Source organism: Magallana gigas, chromosome 2 (assembly GCF_963853765.1).
Source record: "Magallana gigas chromosome 2, xbMagGiga1.1, whole genome shotgun sequence".
NCBI lineage: Eukaryota > Metazoa > Mollusca > Bivalvia > Ostreida > Ostreidae > Magallana > Magallana gigas.
This window is the reverse complement of record NC_088854.1, coordinates 37,201,659-37,228,081: the sequence shown is the minus strand read 5'-3', so window position 1 is coordinate 37,228,081 and position 26,423 is coordinate 37,201,659. Positions and strand designations below refer to the sequence as shown.

The 26,423-nt window shown below is 34.5% G+C and overlaps 2 protein-coding genes and 1 long non-coding RNA gene across 3 annotated transcripts in view; 2 read left to right on the top strand and 1 right to left on the bottom strand.

Moving 5' to 3' along the window:
* Positions 1-26,423, top strand: part of LOC105338295 (uncharacterized) — a 60,711-nt gene that overhangs the window by 11,568 nt on the left and 22,720 nt on the right. The window lies entirely within an intron of this gene.
* Positions 8,303-12,688, bottom strand: LOC117682512 (uncharacterized). The gene is made up of 6 exons (XM_034450242.2): positions 12,147-12,688; positions 11,227-11,322; positions 11,019-11,084; positions 10,710-10,772; positions 10,225-10,366; positions 8,303-9,445 (listed from the first exon to the last, which is right to left on the bottom strand). The coding sequence occupies exons 1-6, from the start codon at positions 12,310-12,312 to the stop codon at positions 8,992-8,994; spliced, it is 987 nt and encodes a 328-aa protein (XP_034306133.2). The 5' UTR covers positions 12,313-12,688; the 3' UTR covers positions 8,303-8,991.
* On the top strand, positions 13,097-15,806 carry LOC117687635 (uncharacterized). Its single transcript, XR_010711087.1, has 3 exons — positions 13,097-13,241; positions 13,711-13,860; positions 15,012-15,806. It is a non-coding gene; the product is annotated as an uncharacterized lncRNA (long non-coding RNA).

The following is a 26,423-nucleotide window of genomic DNA, read 5'->3' as shown; positions in this document are numbered from 1 at the left end:
AAGCAATCGGGGCCTTTCAACTGAAAAATCTTGGAAATTTTTCATACTTTTGGATGAACATCATTTGAATCCTGAGGCATTGTTAATATCGAGTAATTAAGCAAAATGTGAATCCAGGATATCTTGGGACAAAGTATAGTGATTATTTCATTACTGTCATTTACATTTAAAAAAATGCAGTGTTTCATGACTATCAGTACTGCAGTAGTGGTAAATATGTTTCCTGGCCTTCAGGTTTTTTTTTCAATGCAGCAAATTATTTTATCATGTTCTGTGATTCTGAGAATCTGTCTTCTATTTAGCCATTTGCGTGTGTAATCCTAACGCACAGTTTTCTGCAAAAAATTCATAGAGAATTTAGCCTGGTGGTTTTCAAGATTTCTTTTTTGTCCAGTACTGAAACTTTGAAAAAAAACCCACCAAAATGACTGGGCCCTTCTCCTCCATAATTTGGCCCTGCTATATAGGTATCTTTCTTTTGGACCAGTATTTTAATATTAGAACCATTTTAACAAGAGCTTGGACTTTCGGCAGTAAGTGACAAACTCCGAATTGATGAAAGCGGGGTCTACTCTGTCTCATGGTCAACTAGCTGTCCTGTCATTGGCTAATAGAAATGAATACATTGAACACAATGACACTTGTCCGACTTCATCCAGGGATGTACATTTCGTTAATATCACCCAACAACTTTCTGATTTTGTCAGTGTATGTATATAACTGAGCTTATGGAATTAAAAGATAGGAGGTCAATATTCGAAAGCTTGTTTTGATCAGCATAATAGATTATAGTAACATTCCACCGAAAGTCCAAGCTCTTGTTAAAACGGTTTTATTGTAGAACTGATTTATTGAGCATTCACTCATAGACAATCAGTCTACAACATTTTCAAAATCTATAGACCTGACTGTTTTCCTATAGACCAAAAACAACAAATTTTTTTCTTTATTTGTATTGTAATTTTATTCAGGGTGAAATAACAGGGTACTTCACAATACAATAGGAACTCTTACTATAGGACATGGTACAGGGTGCCCGGCTCTATACCCACAACAGCAGTGACATTGCCATGAAATGATTATTTTGTAATACCAAACAAATAGACTCAGATAAAGTAAAGGAAAATAAATAAGTCAAATATCTATTCCCTTGAATACTGTAGATAACAGGATACAAAAGGAAACAAAAGCGCAGAATCTAAGACAACGTAAGGGAAACTGAATGTCGGCCATGAATTCAAGGTGTGCAGTCTGGTGTCACACATTTGAAAACGACTATCTGGCTAGCACCTTGTGAATACATCAGTTTGTGCTTTGAATTGTTTTTGACTTTTTAATTACACATGGCAATTACATTCTGTTTCTTATCGCAGTGTTTTTAAAAGGTATTCGGTAAAAAACGTTTAGTCGACTAGATGACAGACTGCATTCATTCTATAGACAAGTTGGTCTACGAATATTCCAGTTACTATACTGACCGGGCATATTTTCTATAGATTTTGTCTATTGGTCTGCCGTTAATTTCGCACACTGGAAATTCACAAATTTGCAGCATAAGCGTTTTTTGTCTTGTGTTGCTATTCATCTGAAGAAAATTTACTAAATTTTGTTATCAATGAAAAAAAACTTGATTTGTTCATAACAAAGTTCATTGCTACCTTGATTGGTTATTGTTGATAGTATTTTATGTTCTTATTCAACAGTTCAAACGAACATAAATCATTTAATTACAAATTAAAAACTCAAACACATATGTAAGAACTGGTTCGCCTGCGTCTGGGCAACAGACTTAATTTTTAATTGACAATTTTTTACAACAAGTACATTTACTATCTTCTGCTTTCATAATCAACATTCTACAATATTAAAAATCAAACATTAGATTCATGTATACAGTAAATGTAAATGGAGGGGAGGGGGGCTGTTGCACGTAAAGCAGCAATATCTCGAATGACTTTCAAATTCCCTAATACCTGGACACAGGTAAACTACCTGTTCCGCACGAGTACACTTAATCCTGTATACTCATCAATAATCCAATCAAAATTGTCATACTATAAATAACTCTCAAACACCGGAAATAAACAAGAACACGTGTTTCCTTTACCATTTATAAGTAGATGTATTTTTCAATACCAAGAACTAAACAGTGCATAGTTATACTGGTATTTCCAAAATCAATCACTATGGAACACCTTAGCCGTCAACCCTTGTGCGTTTACCAATGTTTTGAACATGTCTTGATAAATTTTGCTTGCTAAGCAAGAGAGACTAATTAGTTTTCTCATTCCCGATGCAAATTATCAATTTCCCTTCAATATTGTAGTCTTGTCAGTTACCAAAGGGAATTTGAGTGGAAAATTGAGACTGCATATGAGATTAATAGTGAGCTTCATCTAAGTTTTATGTCCCCAAGACCAGTCCTAATCTGGGCTTACTTAATGAGCACAAGTTATAGTTTAGGCGCAAGGTGCTTTGTAAAAAACTGAAATGCTGTTCCCATTATTTTGCCTACGGACATGTTTGAATGAAAAGTACCTTGAATATATATTGAAGGTATATTGAAAACTAATTGTTTATAAGTTTAATTGATATTCTAAACTAAACTAGAGTGTATAGTGTTATTGAAGAAACCTAGTGTTTATATTGTGTGTGCTCATACTCAGTATTATACAAAAGGATTTGAAAAAAAAAAAAAACTCTCCAAAACCCAGCAGATTAGATACATGAAATGCTTTCTTATATTCCTAAAAAAAATGTATTTACTACCTGGGTGAATCAATCCAGCGACCACAAAACCAAAAGAACCACTCGTTACCACTAGGCCACACATACAAAACGTTTTGTTAATGCTACAAATATAATTTTCTGTTTTTAGCTCACCTGAGCTGAAAGCTCAAGTGAGCCTTTCTGATCACATTTTGTCTGTCGTCCGTCTGTCTGTCTGTCTGTCTGTCTGTCTGTCCGTAAACTTTTCACATTTTCGACATCTTCTCAAGAACTACTGGGCCAATTTCAACTAAACTTGGCACAGAGCACCCTTAGGCAAAGGAGATTCAAAGTTGTGAAAATTAAGGACCATGCCCTTTCTCAAGGGGAGTTAATTAGGAATTATTGAGAATTTTTGAGAAATTTTCAAAAATCTTCTTCTCAAGAACCATTTGGCCAGGAAAGCTGAAACTTGTGTGGAAGGATCCTCAGGTAGTGTAGATTTAAAATTGTGAAAATCATGACCCCCAGGGGTAGGGTGGGGCCACAATGGGGGGTCAAATTTTTACATAGGAATATATAGAGTAAATCTTTAAAAATCTTCTTCTCAGAAACTAATCAGCCAGGAAAGCTGAAACTTGTGAGGAAGCATCCTTAGGTAGTGTAGATTCAAAGTTGTGAAAATCATGACCCCCGGGGGTAGGGTGGGGCCACAATGAGGGGTTGAAATTTTACATAGGAATATATAGAGTAAATCATTAAAAATCTTCTTCTCAGAAATTAATCAGCCAGAAAAGCTGAAACTTGTGTGGAAGCATCCTCAGGTAGTGTAGATTCAAAGTTGTGAAAATCATGACCCCCGGGGGTAGGGTGGGGCCACAATGGGGGGTTGAAATTTTACATAGGAATATATAGAGTAAATCTTTAAAAGTCTTCTTCTCGGAAACTAATCAGCCAGGAAAGCTGAAACTTGTGTGGAAGCATCCTCAGGTAGTGTAGATTCAAAATTGTGAAAATCATGACCCCCGGGGGTAGGGTGGGGCCACAATGGGGGTTGAATTTTACATACATGTAAGAATATATAGAGGAAATCTTTAAAAATCTTCTTCACAGAAACTAATCAGCCAGGAAAGCTGAAACTTGTGCGGAAGGATCCTCAGGTAATGCAGATTCAAAGTTGTGAAAATCATGACCCCGGTGGGTAGGATGAGGCCACAATGGGTGGTCAAACTTTTACATAGGAATATATAGAGTAAATCTTTAAAAATCTTCTTCTCAGAAACTAAAACGTATGGAAAGCTAAAACTTGTGTGGAATCATCCTCAGGTAATGTAGATTTAAAGTTGTGAAAATCATGATCCCTGGGGGTAGGGTGGGGCCACAAAGGGGGGGTCGAATTTTACATAGGAATATATAGAGTAAATCATTAAAAATCTTCTTCTCAGAAACTAATCAGCCAGGAAAGCAGAAACTTGTGTGGAATCATCCTCAGGTAATGCAGATTCAAAGTTGTGAAAATCATGACCCCGGTGGGAAGGATGAGGCCACAATGGGTAGTCAAACTTTTACATAGGAATATATAGAGTAAATCTTTAAAAATCTTCTTCTCAGAAACTAATCAGCCAGGTGATTGTTTAAAATTGTTTAGACTTTGGCCCCTTGATGATTCTTGGGCCTCACAAGGGGTTCAGATGTTGATGTAGGTTTATATCCCATACATAAACAATTGTTTGGGATCTTTTTGAAAACTGCAATGCTCAACATGTGTTATGACTATAAAATCACCCTGTTAGAAAAGGGACTAATGATAATAAAAATAAGGGGGGAAAATGGATTTTCATTTATACAGGATCTACATGTATTATACTACATTGTCCAGATAGTTTGTATCATGACTCCATTACGCTGATTTCATCATACCTATTGTTCCTCAGGTGAGCGATGTGGCCCATGGGCCTCTTGTTAAGATCGGGATCGGAAAACGCTTAAAAGGTAGCTAATAATTTTGAAAAGAAAAAAATTGTTACTGGATTGAAAGTCAGTGCTAAATTACCTGGTTTGCAGGCCTAACATTTAAAGCTGTTGTAAGTTTATAATCAAACATGCTTTTTTATATGCAGTGATGTTACCCTGCAAGTTATTCTGTACTTGCCAATGTCATTTTTTTTCTGTGTCAAATCTAATTTTTTAACGAAGCATTTGTTTTTAGCTCACCTGATCTGAAAGTTCAAGTGAGCTATTCTAATCACATTTTGTCTGTCGTCCGTCCGTCTGTAAACTTTTCACTTTTTCAACATCTTCTTAAGAACCACTGGGCCAATTTCAACCAAACTTTGCACAAAGCATCCTTAACCTAAGAGGAATCAAAGTTGTGAAAATTAAGGACCAAGCCCTCTTACAAGGGGAGATAATTAGGAATTAATGAAAATTTTTGAGAAATTTTCAAAAATCTTCTTCTCAAGAACCATTTGGACAGGAAAACTGAAACTTGTGTGGAAGCATCCTCAGGTAGTGTAGATTCAAAGTTGTGAAAATCATGACCCCCGGGGGTAGGGTGGGGCCACAATGGGGGGTCGACTTTTTAGATAGGAATATATAGAGTAAATCTTTAAAAATCTTCTTCTCAGAAACCGTTAGGCCAGGAAAGGAGAAACTTATGTGGAAGCATCCTAAGGTAGTGTAGATTCAGAGTTGTTAGAATCATGACTCCCGAGGGTAGGGTGGGGCCACAATAGGGTGGGTCAAATTTTTGCATAGGAATATATAGACTAAATCTTTTAAAAATCTTCTTGTAAGAAACCATTTGGCCAGGAAAGCTGAAACTTGTGTGGAAGCATTCTCAGGTAGTGTAGATTCAAAGTTGTACAAATCATGACCCCAGGGGGTAGGGTGGGGCCACAATGGGGGGTCAACTTTTTACATAGAAATATATAGAGTAAATCTTTAAAAATCTTCTTCAAAGAAACCGTTAGGCCAGGAAAGCTGAAACTTATGTGGAAGCATTCTCAGGTAGTGTAGATTCAAAGTTGTGAAAATCATGACCCCCGGGGGTATGGTGGAGCCACATTGGGATGGTCGACTTTTTACATAGGAATATATAGAGTAAATCTTTAAAAATCTTCTTCTCAAGAGCCATTTGGCCAGGGAAGCTGAAACTTATGTTGAAGCATCCTCAGGTAGTGTTAATTCAAAGTTGTGAAAATCATGATTCCTGAGGGTAGGATAGGGCCACAATGGGGGTTTGACTTTTTACATAGGAATATATAGAGTAAATCTTTAAAAATCTTCTTCTCAATAGCCTTTTGGCCAGGGAAGCTGAAACTTGTGTGGAAGCATCCTAAGGTAGTGTAGATTCAGAGTTGTGAAAATCATGACTCCCGAGGGTAGGGTGGGGCCACAATGGGGGTGGGTCGAATTTTTACATAGGAATATATAGAGTAAATCTTTAAAAATCTTCTTCTCAAGAACCATTTGGCCTGTGAGGAAAGCTGAAACATATGTGGAAGCATCCTAAGGTAGTGTAGATTCAGAGTTGTGAAAATCATGACTCCCGAGGGTAGAGTGGGGCCACAATGGGGGTGGGTCGAATTTTTACAGAGTAAATCTTTAAAAATCTTCTTGTAAGAAACCATTTGGCCAGGAAAGCTGATCGAAACTTGTGTGGAAGCATCCCGAGGTAGTGAAGATTCAAAGTTGTACAAATCATGACCCCCGGGGGTAGGGTGGGGCCACATTGGGGGGGGGGGTCAGAATATATAAAGTAAATCTTTAAAAATCTTCTTCTCAGAAACTTATTAGCCAGGAAAGCTGAAACTTGTGTGGAAGCATTCTCAGGTAGTGTATATTTAAAGTTGTAAAAATCATTACCCCCAGGGGTAGAGTGGGGCCACAATTGGGGATCAAATTTCTACATAGGAATATATAGAGTAAATCTTTAATAATTGTCTTCACAGAAACTAATAAGCCAGGAAAGCTGAAACTTGTTTGAAAGCATCCTCAGGTAGTGTAGATTCAAAGTTGTAAAAATCATGATTCCTGGGCGTAGAGTTGAGCAACAATGGGGGTGGAATTTTTAGAGTAAATCTTTAAAAATCTTCTTCTAAGAAACTAATCAGCCAGGTGATTATTTAATATTGTTTAGATTTTGGCTTCTGGATGATTCCTGGACGGTTGGGTCTCACAAGGGGTTCAGAGTTTGATGTAGGTTTATATCCCATTTATAAACAATTGTTTAGGATCTTTTTGAGAGCTGCAAATGCTCAACATGTGATATTACTATAAAATCATCCTGTTAGAAAAGGGACTAATGATAATAAACATAAGAATATCCAGTGGAAAAAATTGATTTTTATTTATACAGGATCTACATGTATTATACTACATTGTCCAGATAGTTTGTATTATGACTCCATTAAGCTGATTTTATCATACCTATTGTTCCTCAGGTGAGCGATGTGGCCCATGGGCCTCTTGTTATGAAAATTTAAGCATGTGCTCCCCTCCTCTTTGAGAGTCTTTATCAACCGGGTATATATATATATAATATACATACATATGTTTCATATTAATGAATATTATAGCATGGTTTACCAAATGGATGCATCAACTATAATTGATAAAAAAATATATTTCACACTCCAGTATGCTTGTATATAAACATATGTGTTTTACAGTGTGGTCATGTATGACCACCTGTGTCTTGGGTAGGGCCCATATAACTTAGTTCCCTTTATCTTATGGTGCCCTTGTCTTCGGTGACGTGTTTTAATTGGAGTCTGAGAACATTATCATGCAGTTTCATGTTTTTAAACTGAAATCGAACCTATGATACTAAACAAAAGTCCCGACTACATTTTTGTCTTTTTGTGCAACCCATCTTAGGACAGAAATCCATACATATACATGTACATGTAAGCGGTCATCAGAGATAACTGTGTTTAGGGAAGTCATCTGTGTTGATGTTCCACCGACATCCTTCATTAGAATGCTTCGCTATACTTGGATCGTTTGCCAAAAGATGTTCACCTGTTCTGTATGTAAATAAATATAATATAAATAAATAAATATCATAAATATATATTATAAATATATAAATGAATAAAAATGAATAGTTTGCATATTGCAGGTCTTTTTAAGGTTTTCCAGATGTTGGTTCTTTTTTTCACTGTTGATTTACGATGCCTTCATTTGGTTTCAGGTGTCTAAAAAATAAACTCAGAAATAAATTAAAAAATATAATAAATAAGTTTAATGCATAGAATAATAGATAATTAAGCAGAGATGACAGGCAGCCTCTATTTCTAATTTCTCAACGATATCTAAACAGATTTTGTCGACCATTTTGTTGTCTGAAGGTTTATGATCAATCCAGGTCAAAATGTAGGCCTAGCTGGTTTGACAATGAAAAGCTGCTTTCTTTGGTGAGACATATTATACCTCTTCTATCATGTAAAATGGCAGCACCTCATTGGCAGAATGGCCTTCATTTGGTTTCAAGTGTCCTAAGTCTTAAGTAAGCTAATAAAAAATACACATATATATAAAAAAAAAATATTTTGCAAAAACAGGTCCTTTTCAGATTTTTAGCTTCCTGCCTCTATGAAAAGTCCTGGTATTTTTCAAGAATAATCCCAAAACATTTCTTGTTTGTATGTTCTAGAACCACTAAAAATGTACCATTATTGATCTGGTGCAGTTCAAGAACGTTAAATTTTGTTAAATGAGACAACACTGGAAGTGTACCAGAACAAAGGAGTTCAAGAACAGTAGCATCAATCAACAGTTCTAGAACATCAGAATCAGGGATTGATCTGGAACAAAAATAACAGAGTTGTTCGTGAAGAAACACTCAGGAATTGTTCTAGAACGTTAAATGAGACATGGATTTTCAACAGCATTTAACGTTCTAGAATTAAATTTCTTGAACTGTCCTAATTACATCTTTTTCCTGAATTGTTCTAGAACAGTTTCAGCCCTCCCAGTTATGATCTAGAACACTTCATTCACTGTTCCAGCATTTTAATACTGATGGAGTTCATGACCTGTTCTACAGCATTCCTGACAGGTCCCAAATCTGTTCAAGAGAAACATTACCATTTTCACCTAATAGTCACTGAAACCTTCTTTAATGTCTTGGTTACTATCCGCCATTTCTCACAGGATACCTGCTGTAAAAAACTGAAAGAGACTAGGTTTTCATTTTTACATTATTTTAATTACACAAACTCGTCTTCAAAATGTTCAAGTTTTAAGATGCATTTAAGATACATTTAAGATACAGGTTTAGATCATTTGTGAACTTGCTGCACGACTCTTACGTCTTTCCATTTTCAAAAAATTGTCAAATTTTTTTTTGAAGACCTCAACACTTATTTCGCACTTTCTCATGATGGCTGTTTGCACAATCTCTAACTTAATAGCATTCAATGGAGGTTTAGGGTTATCTCTTGAATTCACAGTTTTCTTCCCTGTCCTTGAACAGTTGAGGAGATCCTCGTTTTCAAAAACTTTGTAGACCAAAGTACGGAGGATAATCCCAACATCTTTACTTGATAAATGTGATACACACTGCAACAGTTCCTCCACACTTGGGCCATCAGATGCTGCCTGAGGACTGCTGCTTGGCCCAGGAACTGTGTGTGGGGCCACATCTGCAACGGAAGCCCGTAGCTTTTTTTTGAGGTGCCTTACCTCTCTTTCCAGAGCTTCATACTTTTTCTCCAACTTTCTTACTTTGCTGAAGAGAAAATGTAAACAACAATACATGTTTGTATGTCAACAAATTCAATAAATATTTACACAAATGTTAACAAATAATTATTAGGGCTGTCATGGTTGAGACATTTTTATGTTCGGTTCAGGGTACAAAACTTCGGTTGTTGGTTTTTTTTTATTAGTTTTATTTTATATGATGAAACTAGATATCTTTATAAATTCAAGAATTATTTCTCTTTAAGAAAACTACAGTATTCCCACATTTTTTATTCCTTTCCACATGATTCACTATTATCAATATCACATGGTTAAAATATCATTAATAAAAATAAAAACCAGTCATAGCAAACAAATTCTGATTTGTAAAACATAAAAAAAAAAAAAAATGAAATCCGGAAAATAAAAACCGAACGAAACTGTGGGTGTTTGAACCGCAGTTAACCAGCTTTTTCGGTTAACAGTGACAGCTGCACTTATAATTATATCTGTATTTTCATTTGTAATAAATAAAACACTTAAAAATTGACCATTAACTTCAGTGTAAGAGAATGTCAGCACGATTTAAACAAATCCACACCGCCCCAAAATTCTATTAATGAGAGCAAAGAAGTACACTGTGGAATTCTAGACCTGGATATTTTCAATAATAAGTTAAGGAAGGAGTGCATGTGGGAATTTCACATCTGTTAATACAGTGTATGTAAAAGTTAATACTTTAAATAAATTTAATATCAAATATCCCCTGGCCTTCCCAACTGCTTTTTTTCCTCTTACTATACTGAAAATGATTTCATACTTTACCTAGATAAAGAAGGTGGGGTTGGACTTCTTGAATGTCTTTTTGCTTCAGGGGTAACTTGCAAAGGCATTTCTACAGTGGTGTCGACAACATCACTTGCTGTGGTGTCTGTATCTGGTGTTGATTCTCCAACTGGTGGCATTTCTGCAAGTAATTTATACCACAATTCATTATGATTGGCACTTACATTTATCTCAAAGAAAAAAACAAACACTGGCGACAAAACGTGAATATATTTCTCCTGCTTTACCATGTAGGCAACAAGCTTTAAAGTAACATGTAGATATACATATCAGATTATTTTAGCGTCATCTTTTTCCTGGGAATTTGCATCTAGAATACTGTATCATTTAAATGTGATATCCAATTTTTCACTTCTTGGCAGAAATTAAATTTCTGCAATGCAATTATACTTGCGAATGAAGAAAATGGATACACACAGAAATTAAATTCCTGGTAGACCTATATGGTATGAAATAATGCAAACCTTCATTGATAGTTGATAAGTCACTAGTACTGTCATAATTCCGCTGAACATCCCGCTGAACAACTGTAAATAATAAATTGAAGAAAAAAAAATTATACCTCAAACTTAAGATTAAATTAATTTTTAAATTAGATTTAAAGATCTAGATTTTTTTTAATATAGTATGGTCAGTAAAAAATATCCTAAATGGCCTGAATTTTTACTTGTTTTAGGTTTGAATTAATTTGAATAACTGATTTGATTATCTTGTAGTCCTGGAGAAGGAACTTGCATTCTTTAAAATATAAAAATAACAGTCAAGCACTTTACCTTCTGGCTCTAAGGAATCTGTTGCCTCTTCTTCATCTTGGCGAGACGTGCTTACTGTAGATTTGTCTGAAAATTTTTGTTGTTCATTAGTATGACATATTTTATATAAGTATATCCAATATTGCAGACTTATCATATTGAAAGTAACCTTTAACATTAAACCGAAAGTTTTGGGTATTTAATAATGTAGCTTAAGTGCAATACAAACCCAAGTTTCCCTCTACAACAGGAACATCATCACTGTAAGTATACTTAAGTGGAAACTTCCCGTCCTTGCTCTTTGACTGTAATGATGCTCGATCTGCTGCAAACAGTAAAGAGAGTAAAATTTAGGGTTGCAAATAACCACTTGCCCACTGCAAAGGCAAGTAAATTTTAAAGATAGCAACTGAAATTGGATGCAAATGGTTAGTGTATCTTTGAATATTTTTCCTTTTCCATCACTATACTTTTCCTTACTTCAACCAATTGCTTAAATCATAATATTTCTTCTTGAAGTTAATGCAATCTTAAATTAAGAATTATAATTTGTAACCTAATCCTCTGACACAAATTGTTTGTCTGCATGCATGATCTTGAAATGCTTAAGTTAAAACAACTCTCTAATATCCATAAAACCCAGAAAATCTTAATATGATTTCATTAAATATAAATTCTATATTCACTTGCATTAGTCACAGGTGGGGTGGGGGCTCCTCCTCCCCTACTTTAGAAATATGAAGGGGGGGGGGGGGATATCTCCCTTACCCTTGTTTGGTCAGAAAAGTGAGTATGTCCAGAAAATGTAGAATATTTGTATGAAATGGCCTGTTTTTTCTCATAAAAGGTCTCAACAATCAACATTGAACTGGATGACACTTTCCAAAGTGTGCTTCCCCACTTTTTGGTTGGTTTTTGGTAACTACACCCAATGACCTTCACTAATTTTTTTTTTTACTTTTTTGGCGCCAAAGTCGGAGACGTACTCAGCTGACCCCCCCCCCCCCCCTTCAAATTTGTGACTTCTACTTGATATTATATGATACGTCTGTAAATAATTGAGATGATCATTTCTGCGTTTTGAAATTGACGAGTTTGAATCAATATTCACATTTCCAGAGCAGATTTTTTATGAATGCATGTACTTACTACTGATTTCTGAAATCCTCGCCTTGTACGGTTTTTTACCATATGTGGCAGTAATGAATTCCCCTTCTCTGTATTCCAGCACAGGTTTACGTGGTTCTTTCACTGTCTCTAAGTTAATTAGGCTAACAAAATGGTCTTCCCAGTGAACAATAGCAAATCTAGCCATGTCTCCTGCGTTCGATGAAAACGCGCGTACAACTTTTTCCGCCAATAAATTGAGCCAATCACGTTGCGAGATACATTTGGCAGTGACGAATACATCAAATCTACGTCGCACTTACGTTTTGACACAATAAAAGTTTATCTTCAAGAAGAAGAATTTAAACCACCCTGATTTGTGAAAAGATGGCAGCGAATAAAAAGTTGAAATGGTGCCAGAAAGGAAGGAACGATTTTGAATGCCTCATATGTAATAGAAATTATCATCAAAGCAGCGTGTCTTCCTTCACCTCAAGGCTGTCCATCGGTTATGTACGTATTTAAATTGTTCACAATATAGACAGTAAATTACATTAGTAATATTAATATAATAGCTGAAAAAGTGCATCCCGCTTTATATAATTGAGTTTCACACCTATTTTACATGCTAGCCCCCCCTGAGTAGCTTTTATAAACACTCACTTCCAAAATCACTTTAAAATTTAACGACAGTCCTGACCAGACGTGACAAAATTATTTACGCCTCACTGCACGTGGCTTGGGTAAGTGACATCGCTGTGTGGTGGGTACTAAAGTTCTTATGAGTTTTAATATATAAATCCTTTAATTTCTATTTTAAAATACTTTCTTAGTAATGGAATAAATTTTACATGGCTTATCACCCATTAGATGCCATGCATTTGACATAAGTAGAGACTTACTCTTTTAAACATGCCTTTATTTCATAGGGAAAATGTGCCAAATCAACCCCAAAAATATTGAAATGTTAGTTATAGATTTGTGCTTTATTTTGTTTAAAAAAAAAACCGAATTGTCTGATGAATGCCTTAGTAGATTTCGTCAAAACCGGAAGTACAGGAAGAAAACAAAAATGAAAGCATGTCAATCCATCGGAAGCATGTTGGTGGATCTGTGCAATTTTCCAAGCTTGTTAAAGTAATTTTTTAAATGAAATTAACTTTTTTGAAGCAATAAAGATTAATTTATAGAACAGATCATCAATTGCAGTGGACATTACCCTTTCTAAAAATATATACAGTAGTAATACAGAACGTAAATAGGCACATGTCATACTCACATTTAATTTATTTAGCTGGGTTCGGTTATTATAGTCCGGTTGATATAATAATTTTGCCTGGCAAAATAACTATTATACTAAGCCATGTCCACTGTATTTCAAATTCATCAAACCAAATTTACCATGTTTACTTACCATTCCCCCCCTTTTTTGTATACAGAAAATAAATATGTACGTAATTGTCATCGTAGACTGCACCATGTGAAAACCATGAAATAATAAAACTGTAGATGAGCATATAATTATACCCTTCTCCAGCAAAGAAAACACAAAACTTTTACTTGTACATGTACATTTTGTTGTAAAAACATGTTTATGTTTTAACAGCCTCAGAGAGCAATGACACAATAAAAGAGTACAGAAAACAGGACTGTTGGAAAAAGTCAGATGATGGAAAATATGAGTGTTCTGTCTGTAAGAAAAAACTGGCCTCAAAACAAAGAGTGTTGATGCATCTTCATGGGGTGCACAGAATGAGTAAGTTTATTGATGTTTAATCACAAAAGAGTACAAACCATACTTTTTAGTAAAGTTTTCCCTCTCTGAAGGAATTCAAATTCCACTGTAACAGGTTCTCACATGTAGATACATGTATTTTAACACAGGTTACACTATTTCAGCAGTCAACTACCATGCTGATTAAATTGTGAAGATTTTATTCTTCCTCAAATTATCAGGTTGGGCACACACTACCAAACTGTGGTCTTACACTCATTTGGTGGGTTAAACACCCATATCAGTATCTACTGACTGTATGGGAGTCAAATGATGATTTGTTCAATATACCCCTGCACTGATTTGAACGGCACATAATTCTAACTGGTGAGGATTAAAATACAGATATTACTCAATCCTAAGAAGGAAAAAAATTGGATATTCAATGTGAAATGTTTTGCGCCAGGTCGTTCAAATATTTGACAAAACCGTCATTAATGTAAACAAGTGCAACTTTTTTCCTCTTTTCCAAACATTGTTGCACCGGTCCATCATGTTTCTTACTTTCAATTTCAATCATCCGGGCAACCTTTTAAGCAATTTGAACCCGATGAACAGTATAATCTACTATGGATGAGAACTGGTGCTAATTTTCTATTAGGAAATAAATGGAAAGACATAGTGTTTGTTTTTGCTTTGTTTAATTTTGTATATAAATGCTTTATTCTTTGTAAAATATGATATCTAACGAGAGAATGATATTTTAATGGCATAAAATGACCAAAAAGATTTAAAAAGTGCTTTTAAATAAACTTCTCAAAAGTGACAACACATGATAAGGTAGAAAGTTTGCTCAACGAGACACAAATATTTTTTTTTCCATATGAGTAAGAAATTCAACGGCTTCTTACATGTACTGGTATCTTTATTACCAAGTTCCGCAGTAATGGAAAATAGACCGCACTGCCTTTATTTTGGGAGGTATATGTTCAGTAAATTTCCCCAAAACTTGTGCAAATGCGCCTTCGCTTTGTTTACATTTTAATTTTAAATTGAAGAGAAAAGACTACTATATGGTCAGTAGATACCTACTCCGATATGGGTGCTTGAACCACCAAACCATTTGATGGTGTGTGCCCAACCTGGTTATTTTACACATGTCTAATATGAAAATGTTGATCCTACTCTTTTAGCCCCAGTAAGGAGAGAAAAGAAGAAATACAACTGTGCATCAGAAGGAAAGGACTTGAGTTAAAAAAATGTAATAGCTGGAAGGTAAATTACATGGCATCAAATTGTGCCGTAGCAGAAGCTATGCAGGTACTTCAACAACATGAATTAGAAGATTCCGTGAAAGCAAATCTGATTAATTTGTTACAGGAAAACTTCCTGGATAAATTAAAGAAACTGAACAGAGTTGTTGTTAATGAAAAGCGTTTCTACTCGGAGCAGTACACACGTATGCAAAAAAGAATCTGTACAGTTGTTCTCTTCAGAAATAATGAAATTGGCAAAATCAAGTACTTCGTGTTCTGTAATTACACTGATTCTGTGTACGCTGTTCTCCAAAAATTGGAAAGAATTCCAGAAGGACAAGAAAACCATTACATACCAGTTACATTCTCACAAGAAATTGTTGTGTCCAATGTTGAGAACCTGATAGAGGTTTTAGTTTATCTTGATTTACAGGATGTAAATAGGAAATATGTGACAAAGATGCCCAATGGCTATGGCCATGCCATATTCAAGTGATTGCGTGATGCTATTTTCTTATTAATTAAAGTACGGACAGAGGCAAACTTAATGCAGTGTATTGAATTTCCACTGAAACAGAATAAATACTCATTTATCAGGATCCAATTCAAATTACCAGACTTAAACAGTTAAGGTAATTTTTGACAAAGGACTTTTACTTTGATGCTGCAATGAAACATTTATGATACATCGGAATAGTGATATGATGACAAAATAAAATTTAAACATTATAATGTTCTGTCACTGTTCATACGTGTATTTGAATCAGCTGTGATTTTGGATCAAGCAATAGAGAATTTATTGCTTGCACTGAAAATTCTATTGTATGTTCATTTAACAGAAAACTTATTATCACAAAATCTATACCTGTGAAATTTCAAAAATGTATATTGAGAATTACACGGTGTAGATTGTCATAGCGTGCATTTGCTATTGAAAGTCATTGATCATTTTAACAACACTGCTAAAAACAAAATCTTTGAAATTGTTTTACATGTAGTGATTGTTAGATGAGATTCTAGAAAAGTTCCACTTCTGTTCTTTATATTTTTGGAACAATTTTGGGGTTTGAATTCTAGAAAAGTTCCACTTCTGTTCTTTAAAATATTTTTTGAACAATTTTGGGGTTTCAATTCTGCTAATTAGTTCATGAAAAACCCTTATTTACTAATCATACATTTTGTTGAACAGTTCTGGAACATATTGCTATTTTTTTAGTTCTAAACTTGTTCCACATTAATTCACTTGTCTGATATAGAACAGTTTTGGAACAATTGTTCCATTTCTTAGTGTCAGAACTGTTCAAAAAACATTCTGTTACATTTCTGGTTTAAAAATCGGATTCTTAACATCCCACAAAAGTTCCATAAAAAATCTGAAATTTTTCCTCAAGTATTTCAAGGATTATAGTTCCAAACAACCTGTTAGGAACAGTTCAAGAACTGTTCTAGCCAAGCAAGAACAGTTCTAGAACACTAGAACATGTTTTCGCAGGGGTGAGGGGGTGGGGGTCACAGTGGGGGATCAAACTTTTAAATAGGAATATATGAAAAATATATATTAAAAATTTAACAGGCCAAAAAACCTGAAGTTGTACACTTTTAAATAGGAATATATGAAAAGTATATATTAAAAATTTAACAGGCCAAATAACCTGAAGTTGTGTGGTTATATAAGCATCCTAAGGCAGTGTAAATTCAAGTTTGTTCAAATCATGATACTCGGGGGTAGGGTGGGTGGTGTTGAAGTTTAATTAACAGAGAAATATATGAGAAATATCTTTTCAAAAACCATTTGGCAAGAAAAGCTGTCACTTGTGTGGAAGCATCCTCAGGTACCATAGATTTAAGTTTACTCAAACTAACACCCAAGGATTAGGCTGGGCCACAATGGGGGAAGGTGGGGGGGATTTTTTTTTAATAAGAATATATAGAGTAAAAACTTCTTCTCAAAAACCAATTGACCAATAAAGCTATCACTTGTTTGGAAGCATTCTAAGATTGGGTAGTTTCAAGTTTGTTCAAATCATGATTCCCATCGGTAGGGTGGATAACAATGTGGTAGAGGGTTGGGTCAATTTTTTACATAGGAATATATAAAGAAAAATCTTAAAAAATATCTTCTAAAATATCATTTATTTATTCATTGAAGCCATTTTGATAACAAAATAGAAATTATAAAAAAATATGCTAAATAACACTGCTGTTACACATGTTTTATTGAAATAAATGCTTGATTTAATCAAATTTTTTTTCTGTTTGTGGAAAGATTTCAACAAATAATGAAAGTCATGAAAAGTTCCCCTTCCCCTCAAGTTTAAGCAGTGATGGTTACGATCTATTATTAGTCTTTTCTTAGGGAGCATTTTATTAATAAGATACTTAACAATCTATTTCCAACGTGGCAAATGACCTTGTTAAAGACCATGCACAAATGAGGGGAAACATTTTGGTAAGGATGATTGATTTAATGCATTTTTCACTTATAAAGACAGTACAGCTGAAAACCCATGAGTGAATAACTTCAGATTTACCCATTGTATCGTTAGGAAATAAGAAATAACGTTGATTGTGATAGTTGAAGTACAGCATACTCCGGATATATTGAAATTCAGGGGACCATACAAATTATTTCAATATATCCGTAATTCAATATAAGCGAAATTGACTGACATGAACCGCCATTTTTAAAAGTTCAATCCCGATCTTAAAAAGAAACCCAATCAAATTATTCGGTCATCGTTTATCTATTACAATGAACAAATTACATGGAATATTAGTCCTTGAATGTTTAATTAAAATATCAGTTAGTTTCATTTTGTTACAATCTTTTTAACCTCATCCTATTCCCAGATCGCTATCTTCTACGTTTTGGAGAAAAATCACCGGACTCGAATGCTTCAATTACTGCTGAATGCTGCTTGTACATGTATATCATTGGAAGCGTACTCGGGTTAATCTGGAAATCCTTAGCTATTTCAAATTTAGGCTTTGTCCTTTTATCAGCAGCCATAACTACAGTTTGTATTTAGTGTCCAAAAATTATGTTTTTCTTTTCAATGGGGTTTCCATATTACCTTTATCCTCAATATGTACGTTTATGTAAAAACAAAGAATTCAACAGTGAATACATTTTATATTTTAAAAGAAGTATAAAAATAAACAAGGTAAAAACTTATCAATTCACACCTTTGTATATCAATCGTTTGTCAGGCATAATTACTGTTACCAACCGTGACGACAGCCGTCAGGGAGTACTTCAATATAGCCATTATGAAAACAACTTATTATCACCTCTGGGGGCTGATCAGTGGCTTCAATATAAGCGATAATTCAAAATAGCCGATTTCATTGAACTGTTAATTTAATGCAAAGAAAATGAGAGGCTGAAACTGGAGATTTAATTCTATTTCAAAATAAGTGGAATTTCAAAATAAGCGATTTCAATATAAGTGGAGTTAGCTGTACATAAAAATACCTTTTACATTCCTAATTAATGTAATTATGAGCTTCTGGAAATTAAATGGTCGTACAAATCAGAATTATCTTATATCGTCTATTTGTACCACGTGAATTTTGATTGACAGTAATTGACACGTACGTGCTGAAAACTACACTCTCTAAACGGAACACATCATCACTTTTTTGATAATTTATTAATGGTTTACCAATTTCAGTTCATTTCAGTTCATTTTAAAATGAACAGACATAAATATGTCAAATAACCCCTCAAGGGGCCCTACTTACAAAAAATGAATTTAGGTTGTAGCAACTCCTATGATAAACACGCAAAATTCATGCTTACAAAATAATAATTGTGGTTATTTTTAAGACTTTGAACAATTATTACCTGGGAGAAGTAGAAAAGACATATTTCTATCAGCAATTATGTCCAGGAGAATCTTTGCGAGCCCTGTATGTGTTTTGTTTAAAGTAAATACGCATGCGTAATAGTATAGAAGGCTTAACCCCGTAACACATTGTGATGTAAATATGTATGGGATATTCTAAATTATAAATTTTACTGAAATAAATAGATTTATTTCATGGAGAAATTTGTAATTTTCTGAAAATTTATACATTTATGAGTAGTATAAAAATACTGAACCCGATTGGAAAAATTTTTCAAGTCAGTTTTTTAATAAGATGCGCCGTACTGTCTCATTAAATGCGACTATGGCACATGACAAAGGTCCTTCCCAATTACTGTTTTGGTGAAAGCATCCACTGGTGTGTGTTGATTCAAGATTATAAAGATCTTGATCTTCTGGGGTAGGGTAGGAGGGGGGGGGGATCCAATTTTTACATAGGATAGAAAAAAAAAATATTCACAAAAACTCAAATGTTATACCGGTAATACATGGTATGTCTACTTATATGTTTATCTTGACATATTGTTGACTCTCAATTGCTTAGACTTTGGCCCTTGGATAATTTGGATAATTTTTGGGCCCCACCGATCACTGGGGATAAACATTTGATATAGGCAATTGATTAAGATCTTCTAAAGAACTGCAATACTCAATGTGATATGCATGTGAAATCATACTGTTACAAAAGGGGCTCAAAGTTTAAAATAAGAATATCTGGAGATAAAATAAAACTTTTTTTACAGGAACTTTTCTATTTCATTGTCCAGATATTTTGTATGACCCCATTAATCCAATTTCATTATGGCTAAAGTTGCTCAGGTGAGCGATGCAGTCCATGGGCCTCTTGTTTGGGTGCTTCTTTTTTTCACTGTTGTTTACTGTGCATCTGTTTGCCCTTTTTACAGGACCACAAAAAGGGGTAGTGTATTCTCTACCCTAGGGCTTGACAGCATTTATAAAGAAAAAAAACCCTGTGATGATTTAAGATTCTGTATTTCTAAAAAAATGGGGGAAAATAAGAGATAAAAAGATCTGTTTTCAGTGAGAAGGAACAATAAATGAAGCAAAAACGTGGTCTTGCATGTTGTTGAAGACATTAAAACTATATTATCCTTAATTGAAATCAGCAGAAATAGCGTCATAAAGGGTGCATCCATTGCTCACATAAGGAGAGGCAGGAACTGCTTAAAATAATTCTAAAAAATCTTTTTAAGTCATTTAGTACTTCTGAATCAGTTTAAATTTTATTTTGAAAATCCTGCTCAATTTCTTTAGAATACAGGTGACACTCACGGTCGAAGTTGTTGATTTCTCGAAGTGAAATCACGGTCCCGATTTTTTTCTTTATATAACTAAGCAAATTTACTCTTGATCTCTCGAACTCCGATCTCTTGAAGTAAAACCTGGGTCCCGTTAAACATATTTCATTGCTTTTCACTCTTGATAACTCGAAGTAGTTACTGTGTACACAAGCGACTGATCAAGCGTGTAATTTAGCTCCACGTGGACCTAATACTCAGTAAATAGGTTGACAATACCCCATTAATTTAAAGTTGTAACTCATCTATTAATTTCACAACTTGTGAAATTTACGGTAAATTAAACTGCTTTTTCTTTAAAATATTCTGTGATTAATAAAACATAAAATACTTACAATTTTTTTTAAATTAGAAAAAGAAACCATTTAATAAACACAAAAATAAGTTCTGTATTGTTTAAATTGAAGTAATGTAGCATAAAATAAGAATGAAACCATGTTAGACTATCCTCCTATGTTATAAACATAAACTTCCGGCTACTATAATTTTAGAACCAAAATGACCGGACCAAAAATGTTTGGAATTTTTTAAAACTCTTGAATTCTCAAACTATTGATCTCGAGAAGTTTAATCATGGTCCCCTGAAGTTCGAGTTATCGAGATACACCTGTAGTCAGTAATACATGTATATGTAGCCTTACCATGTTCACTGTGCCCTCAGTACATAGGACAGCTATCATTTTGAAAATGGAGTATTATTAATTAAAACATCGAAAAATATACTGCACTGAGGAAAGAAAAGAGATATGGTACCGTTCCGCAATTATTTTTTTTTCCATTTTCTACTTCTTAGTTTTGGAAAACATGCACATACTGTAAATCCCCTTTGTAAACTTTGAAATTTGAAAAAAATTTGCATTGATTTCAAAATCGGGGGATGAATAACCCTTTTAAACAAAAGGTTATCTGGAGCTCTGGTGAAAAGCATATATTTTTGTATATGTATGAAAAGTGGGCAGTTTAAACATTTTTAACTTCTTAAAAACTACATGACCATTTCTTTTTTAAATTGATATGATGCATCTTTGGGGTAAGGGGAACATCATTGGTATTTCATGACTCTTGTCCCATAGGGATTCTATAGGCCTGGGGCAACACAAAGGCAAAAATTGAGAAAAAAAATTTGACCTTTTTTCTAAATTCTCCTCCTCCCACATACATGAATTCATAGTCATGTTGACCAGGGAGCTTTGTATTAAAATTGTAAATTTCATGCCCCCCGTGGTAGGGACAGGACCAAAATGGTCATACAGTGTTAATGCATATAATGTTTAAGAATCTTCTTCTCTACTCAGACACCTGAATTCAAAACTCAGACTAAAATTATGTAGACCTGAGGAAGCCCTATCCTTTTTCTCATTGTAGTCTCTGTACATTATATCACCACTCTTTTTAACCGCTATGTCCAATGGCCTGTTTCTAGACTTTGTTGAGACTGAATAGTTTCCCAAGGCCGTAGTTTGTTGTCATCATCACACATGCAGATACACGCGTCGTCATCACTCTGAGACGACAGAAAAGTCATTTGTGTCTCTATATTCTGTGTCTATTTGTGTGATGATGTGTTGTTCTGGATTAGTGGTCTGTACTGGAAAGATCCAATAGCTACATTCAAATGCCAACAAACTGTACAGAAAGCTCCTGTTTGTCAATCTGGTCATGGGTGAATCTTGTTGAGCATAGGAGGAAAATTTTTGAATTCAGAATATTTTGAATTTGTATGTAAATAACAGTCTTAACAATTTTCTTCATATCTTCAATGCCCTTTGTGATTCCTGAAATGGCCTTGTTGATTTTCTCTCCCTGTCTATTTAAGATACCAAATGTTTGGCATTTATCTCATTAAGACCAGACTTCAGCTCCACAAATGGTGGATATCTCTCTTTGCAAGATTTCTCTGCTTTTATCAATACATGTTCTAATTTTCGATTTCTGCACTAATTTTCGATTTCTGCAATTTTTTAATAATGTGATATATACTTACTATTATATGATATACTTATTAGAATATTATATGATATAGAAAAATGGCAGATTCACGCCTTTATGGACGTTCTAGATCTTGCTTTTGATGTATATTTAGCAAGTGAATACAGTATGTAGTATATATGCACCTTCTGATCCTTAAACACCCTCAGTAGTGAAAACATGTTGTCTTGCTGAATATGCTTCGGTATGTATTTTTGTTTGCTGGGGTGTCATTTCTTTGGCCGAAGTCTTCATTTATTTGAACTGAAGCCGTGCATTGTTGACAATGTTTGCCAGAGATTTTAGACCTCAGAAGGAAAATGTTGAGAGAGCAGTCGTAGCTTTAATTTAATGACGATCTTTCAAGGATTATGGATTTTTACCGTTTGACTGCTGAAAAATATGGAATTAAGCGAGAAAATATGAACGCATGTGCAGATGGTTAGTCAATGCCATGCATAAAAAATTGACAAACCCCCTCAGATACCCTCATATTCAATATAACACCAGAAACACTGCATAAATAGCAAATACCAAAGAAATAACAACTATGACTGAAAAAGAACAATAAAAATATGAAATTAAAATTTGTTAAAGTTTAAACTAATAAAAATAAACAAATTAACCATTGTATAATTCAATTATTTATATAATGTATCAATGGCATGAGGGGCAGTTAAGAGTGCATGTGATATTCACAACAAAAAATGTTGTATATGGGCAAACTCAAGTAAATTTATGGAATTAAATATGTTCTAAGGATATTGCACATATTTCTCTTAAGGTAAATAAAATATTTCAAATAAATTTTTGTTGAACAGTTTTTAATAATGGCCTGGTTAGATCACTTGAATTATAATATAAGATCTGATATACCCAGTAGCATATGCGGGGGAATTGACCTTAGCCTTAGGGTAGGGCGAGACCACAATGGTCAGTCAAAGGTATAAGAGCTAGCTACTACTAACAGTGAAAACGGATATTTACAGCAAAACTAAGTAAGTGATCAGGTACTACACCTGATTCCAGGATTTATAACTATTCCAAGTTAAAATATTTCCTTGTTTCACTATAAAACCTACCAGTAAATTTTTCTGTTCTAGACAAAAAAGTAGATATAACTCCCTCTCCTGGCAGGGTAAGACTTTTCACGTCTGAGTCCTTTGCGACTGATGAGGTCCCCAGCATATTCCAAAATAAACTCTCCTTTCTGATAAGCTTTTTCAGCAAACAATCCATTTCTTTAAAGAAAAGTTTTAACACCTCTCAGTGATCTTAATTGCCTTTCCTGCTTTTTAAACAGCACCACTTTGTGGTTTTAGCTTACCTGAGCTGAAAGCTCAAGTGAGCTATAATTCTGATCACTTTTTGTCAGGTGTTGTTTTGACTCCATAAAGCTGATCTCATTTTGGCTGTTGTTTCTCAGGTGAGCAATGTGGCTCATATGGGCCTGTTGTTTTTTTATACAAGTCACTGCAGTTGGGTTTCATGTGTATTCAGAACTCTGTAACTAGAATTTCTTTTGATTTCCTTTAGCACAAATATACCTTTAACCTAAAGTTTTTGAGCAGATGCCCTTTGCTTGCCATATCTAAGTTATTACTGCTGGTCCAATCTTCACCTAAATATCATGGCTGCTGCATGGCTTATGATTGGTAGTTTCTTCGTCTTCATGAAATGACTGATCCAATTCTCTCTGTTGTATATGGGTGTAGTTTCCGTGGTTTGGACACTATTGTTCATTATACAACTTTAAGCATTTCTGTAAACTGTTTTCTTCACTTTATCTGTCCATAATTTTTTTATGTGCTTCTTGACAGTTCCTTAGTTTTTCAATAATTTCAATAAGCAAATATTATCTTTACACAAAAAAAATGAATAAGTAAATAAATAAATAAATAAATAAAATACATATGCAATAATTGATTTTAATATACTTATTAATTTGATGGTGTCTGTCCAACAATTATTAAGCAGACTAGCCAGGGTTAGGGGCAACATTGATTATGTTAACAGAGGGCATTAATTTTGTCCCAAGGGGGCGTAATCTTTGTTGCCCCAAAACATAGCCAATAGTTCTTTGTTAGCAGATGGAAAACTGGTCTATGTGATCTTGTTGGCATTATATTCTGCTGTTGGTGTGCAGGTTTTTTTTTGTTTACTGACTTCTCATTGGCATTTGTTATAATGTTAGTTAACGTGCATATATGAAGTTATTTTAATCAATTTACAATAATTGGTCTTCTTTTTTTCAAATGTGGTATATTGGTCCTCCTGTGTTAAATGTGTGGCGATGTTTTTTAGTGTTCTAGTGGGCTGATCGATAGCAAGTGATGTCCAATATTCCAGCCATTTTGATTTGTTTAGACCTGTGATAGATTAATTCAAAAGTAGTTTTAGGGTAGCCAAGGGTAGAGTGTTAAGTTAGGATATGGCCTATGCATCTGTAGTAGTTGGGGCTATATAGACCATGGATATCGGCCTGGGTAGCTCCTGACTAGAGATGCAGGGGTCCCGGGTTCGATTCCCGGTCCAGCCATATGTTAATGTTATATGCTCATTCCTCCTTTCCTATTACATTTGGTGCTGTGACCTGCCCCTGGAACTGACAGGTTAACTCCTGCCAGGGAAAGAACCTGGTTTGATCTTCGAGGGCGGAAATCATTTAAGGAGGGAGGAATGTAGTAGTTGGGGCTATATGGACCGTGGATATCGGCCTGGATAGCTCAGTGGTAGAGCTCCTGACTAGGGTTGCAGGGGTCCCAGGTTCGATTCCCAGTCCAGCCATATGTTTTCATTGTGTTTATATACTCATTCCTGACCTTTCCTATTACACATCAAAAGGTGGCATTTTGGGGCAGACCTGGGGTAATTGTATTTTTTCAAAAGGGTGGCTCCCATCAGCCACGCACCTCCGTTCACTTGACTCTACACTAATTTAGTGTTTCGGCGGTGTGATACGAGGTTAATAAGTAATAAATGGTTTTGAAAAAGGAATCGGTTTATAATTTAGGTATTCCTTTTCTTTAATTTTACTACTGCAAATCCGCCTCATCAGGAGTTTATTCGCATTACTGTATGTGTATGTACATAGTACATATATTAGTTATTGTTTAATTATTGAGGAGGTGAGAATATCACCAATATTTTGATTTCGTTTGTAGGACACAATCGGTAATTCTGAGAAAATTTGTCTACATTCTTGTTCTCTTGTAAGAATGTGCCAGTATTTAGTCAGTTTTTGTTTAAGATGCCGTATGCCTGGGTTATATTTGGTGACAAAAACTAGAGGAATTTTTCGGTTTTTAGTTTCGTTTTTATTTTTCAATGAACTGTCTCTGCTATAGTTTGCAAGTACACATTGTATACTTGTTTTGATTTCTTTTTCACTGTAGCCTCTTTTTAAGAGATGCATTTCAAATTCACGTAGAATACTATGTAGAGTATTTTCATTGCTTGTATTTCTTAAATGGCGTATAGTTTCGCCTTTGATAAATCCTTTGAAAACAGAGGAATTATGAGCACTGCTACGTTCCAAATATTGGAATGTATTTGTTGGTTTTATATAGGTTTTGAAGTCAAGGATTAGATTTGATTGAAATCTATTTCCTTTAAACACCATTGTATCGAGGAAATTAATTTCTTGTGTAGAGAATTCATACGTGAATTTGAGTAAAGGGTGATGCGAATTGGCTATTGCGAACAATTCATGAATTTCAGTTTCAGGTCCATGAAAAATAATAAATCCGTCGTCGCGATAGCGACCGTGATATATAATGTTATCTTTCCCCGCAAATTTGCAGACGATTTCATTGGTGATTTGGTGTAAGCGAATATCGCATACAGATGGGGAGCATTTAGAACCCATGGCGCATCCTATTATTTGTCTATATAAAACTGAATTAAATTCAAAGATATTGTTTTCTAATACCAGCCTTAAAAGAAAACAAAGATCTGTTGTGGGGGGAGCTGGAATCGCGTATTCTGATTTATCAAAATCAGCGTAGGCTGTCTGAACTGCCGTAATTAGCTCCTCGAAATGCATATTTGTGTAGAGTGATGTTACATCATAACTGACCAACAGGCAATCTGCGTGTGGTCTTAGATGTTCAAGTTTAAGGATAAAGTCCGAGCTGTCCCTGATATACGTGCTTAATGTTTGCACAATTGGATTTAGAAAATAATCTACATAC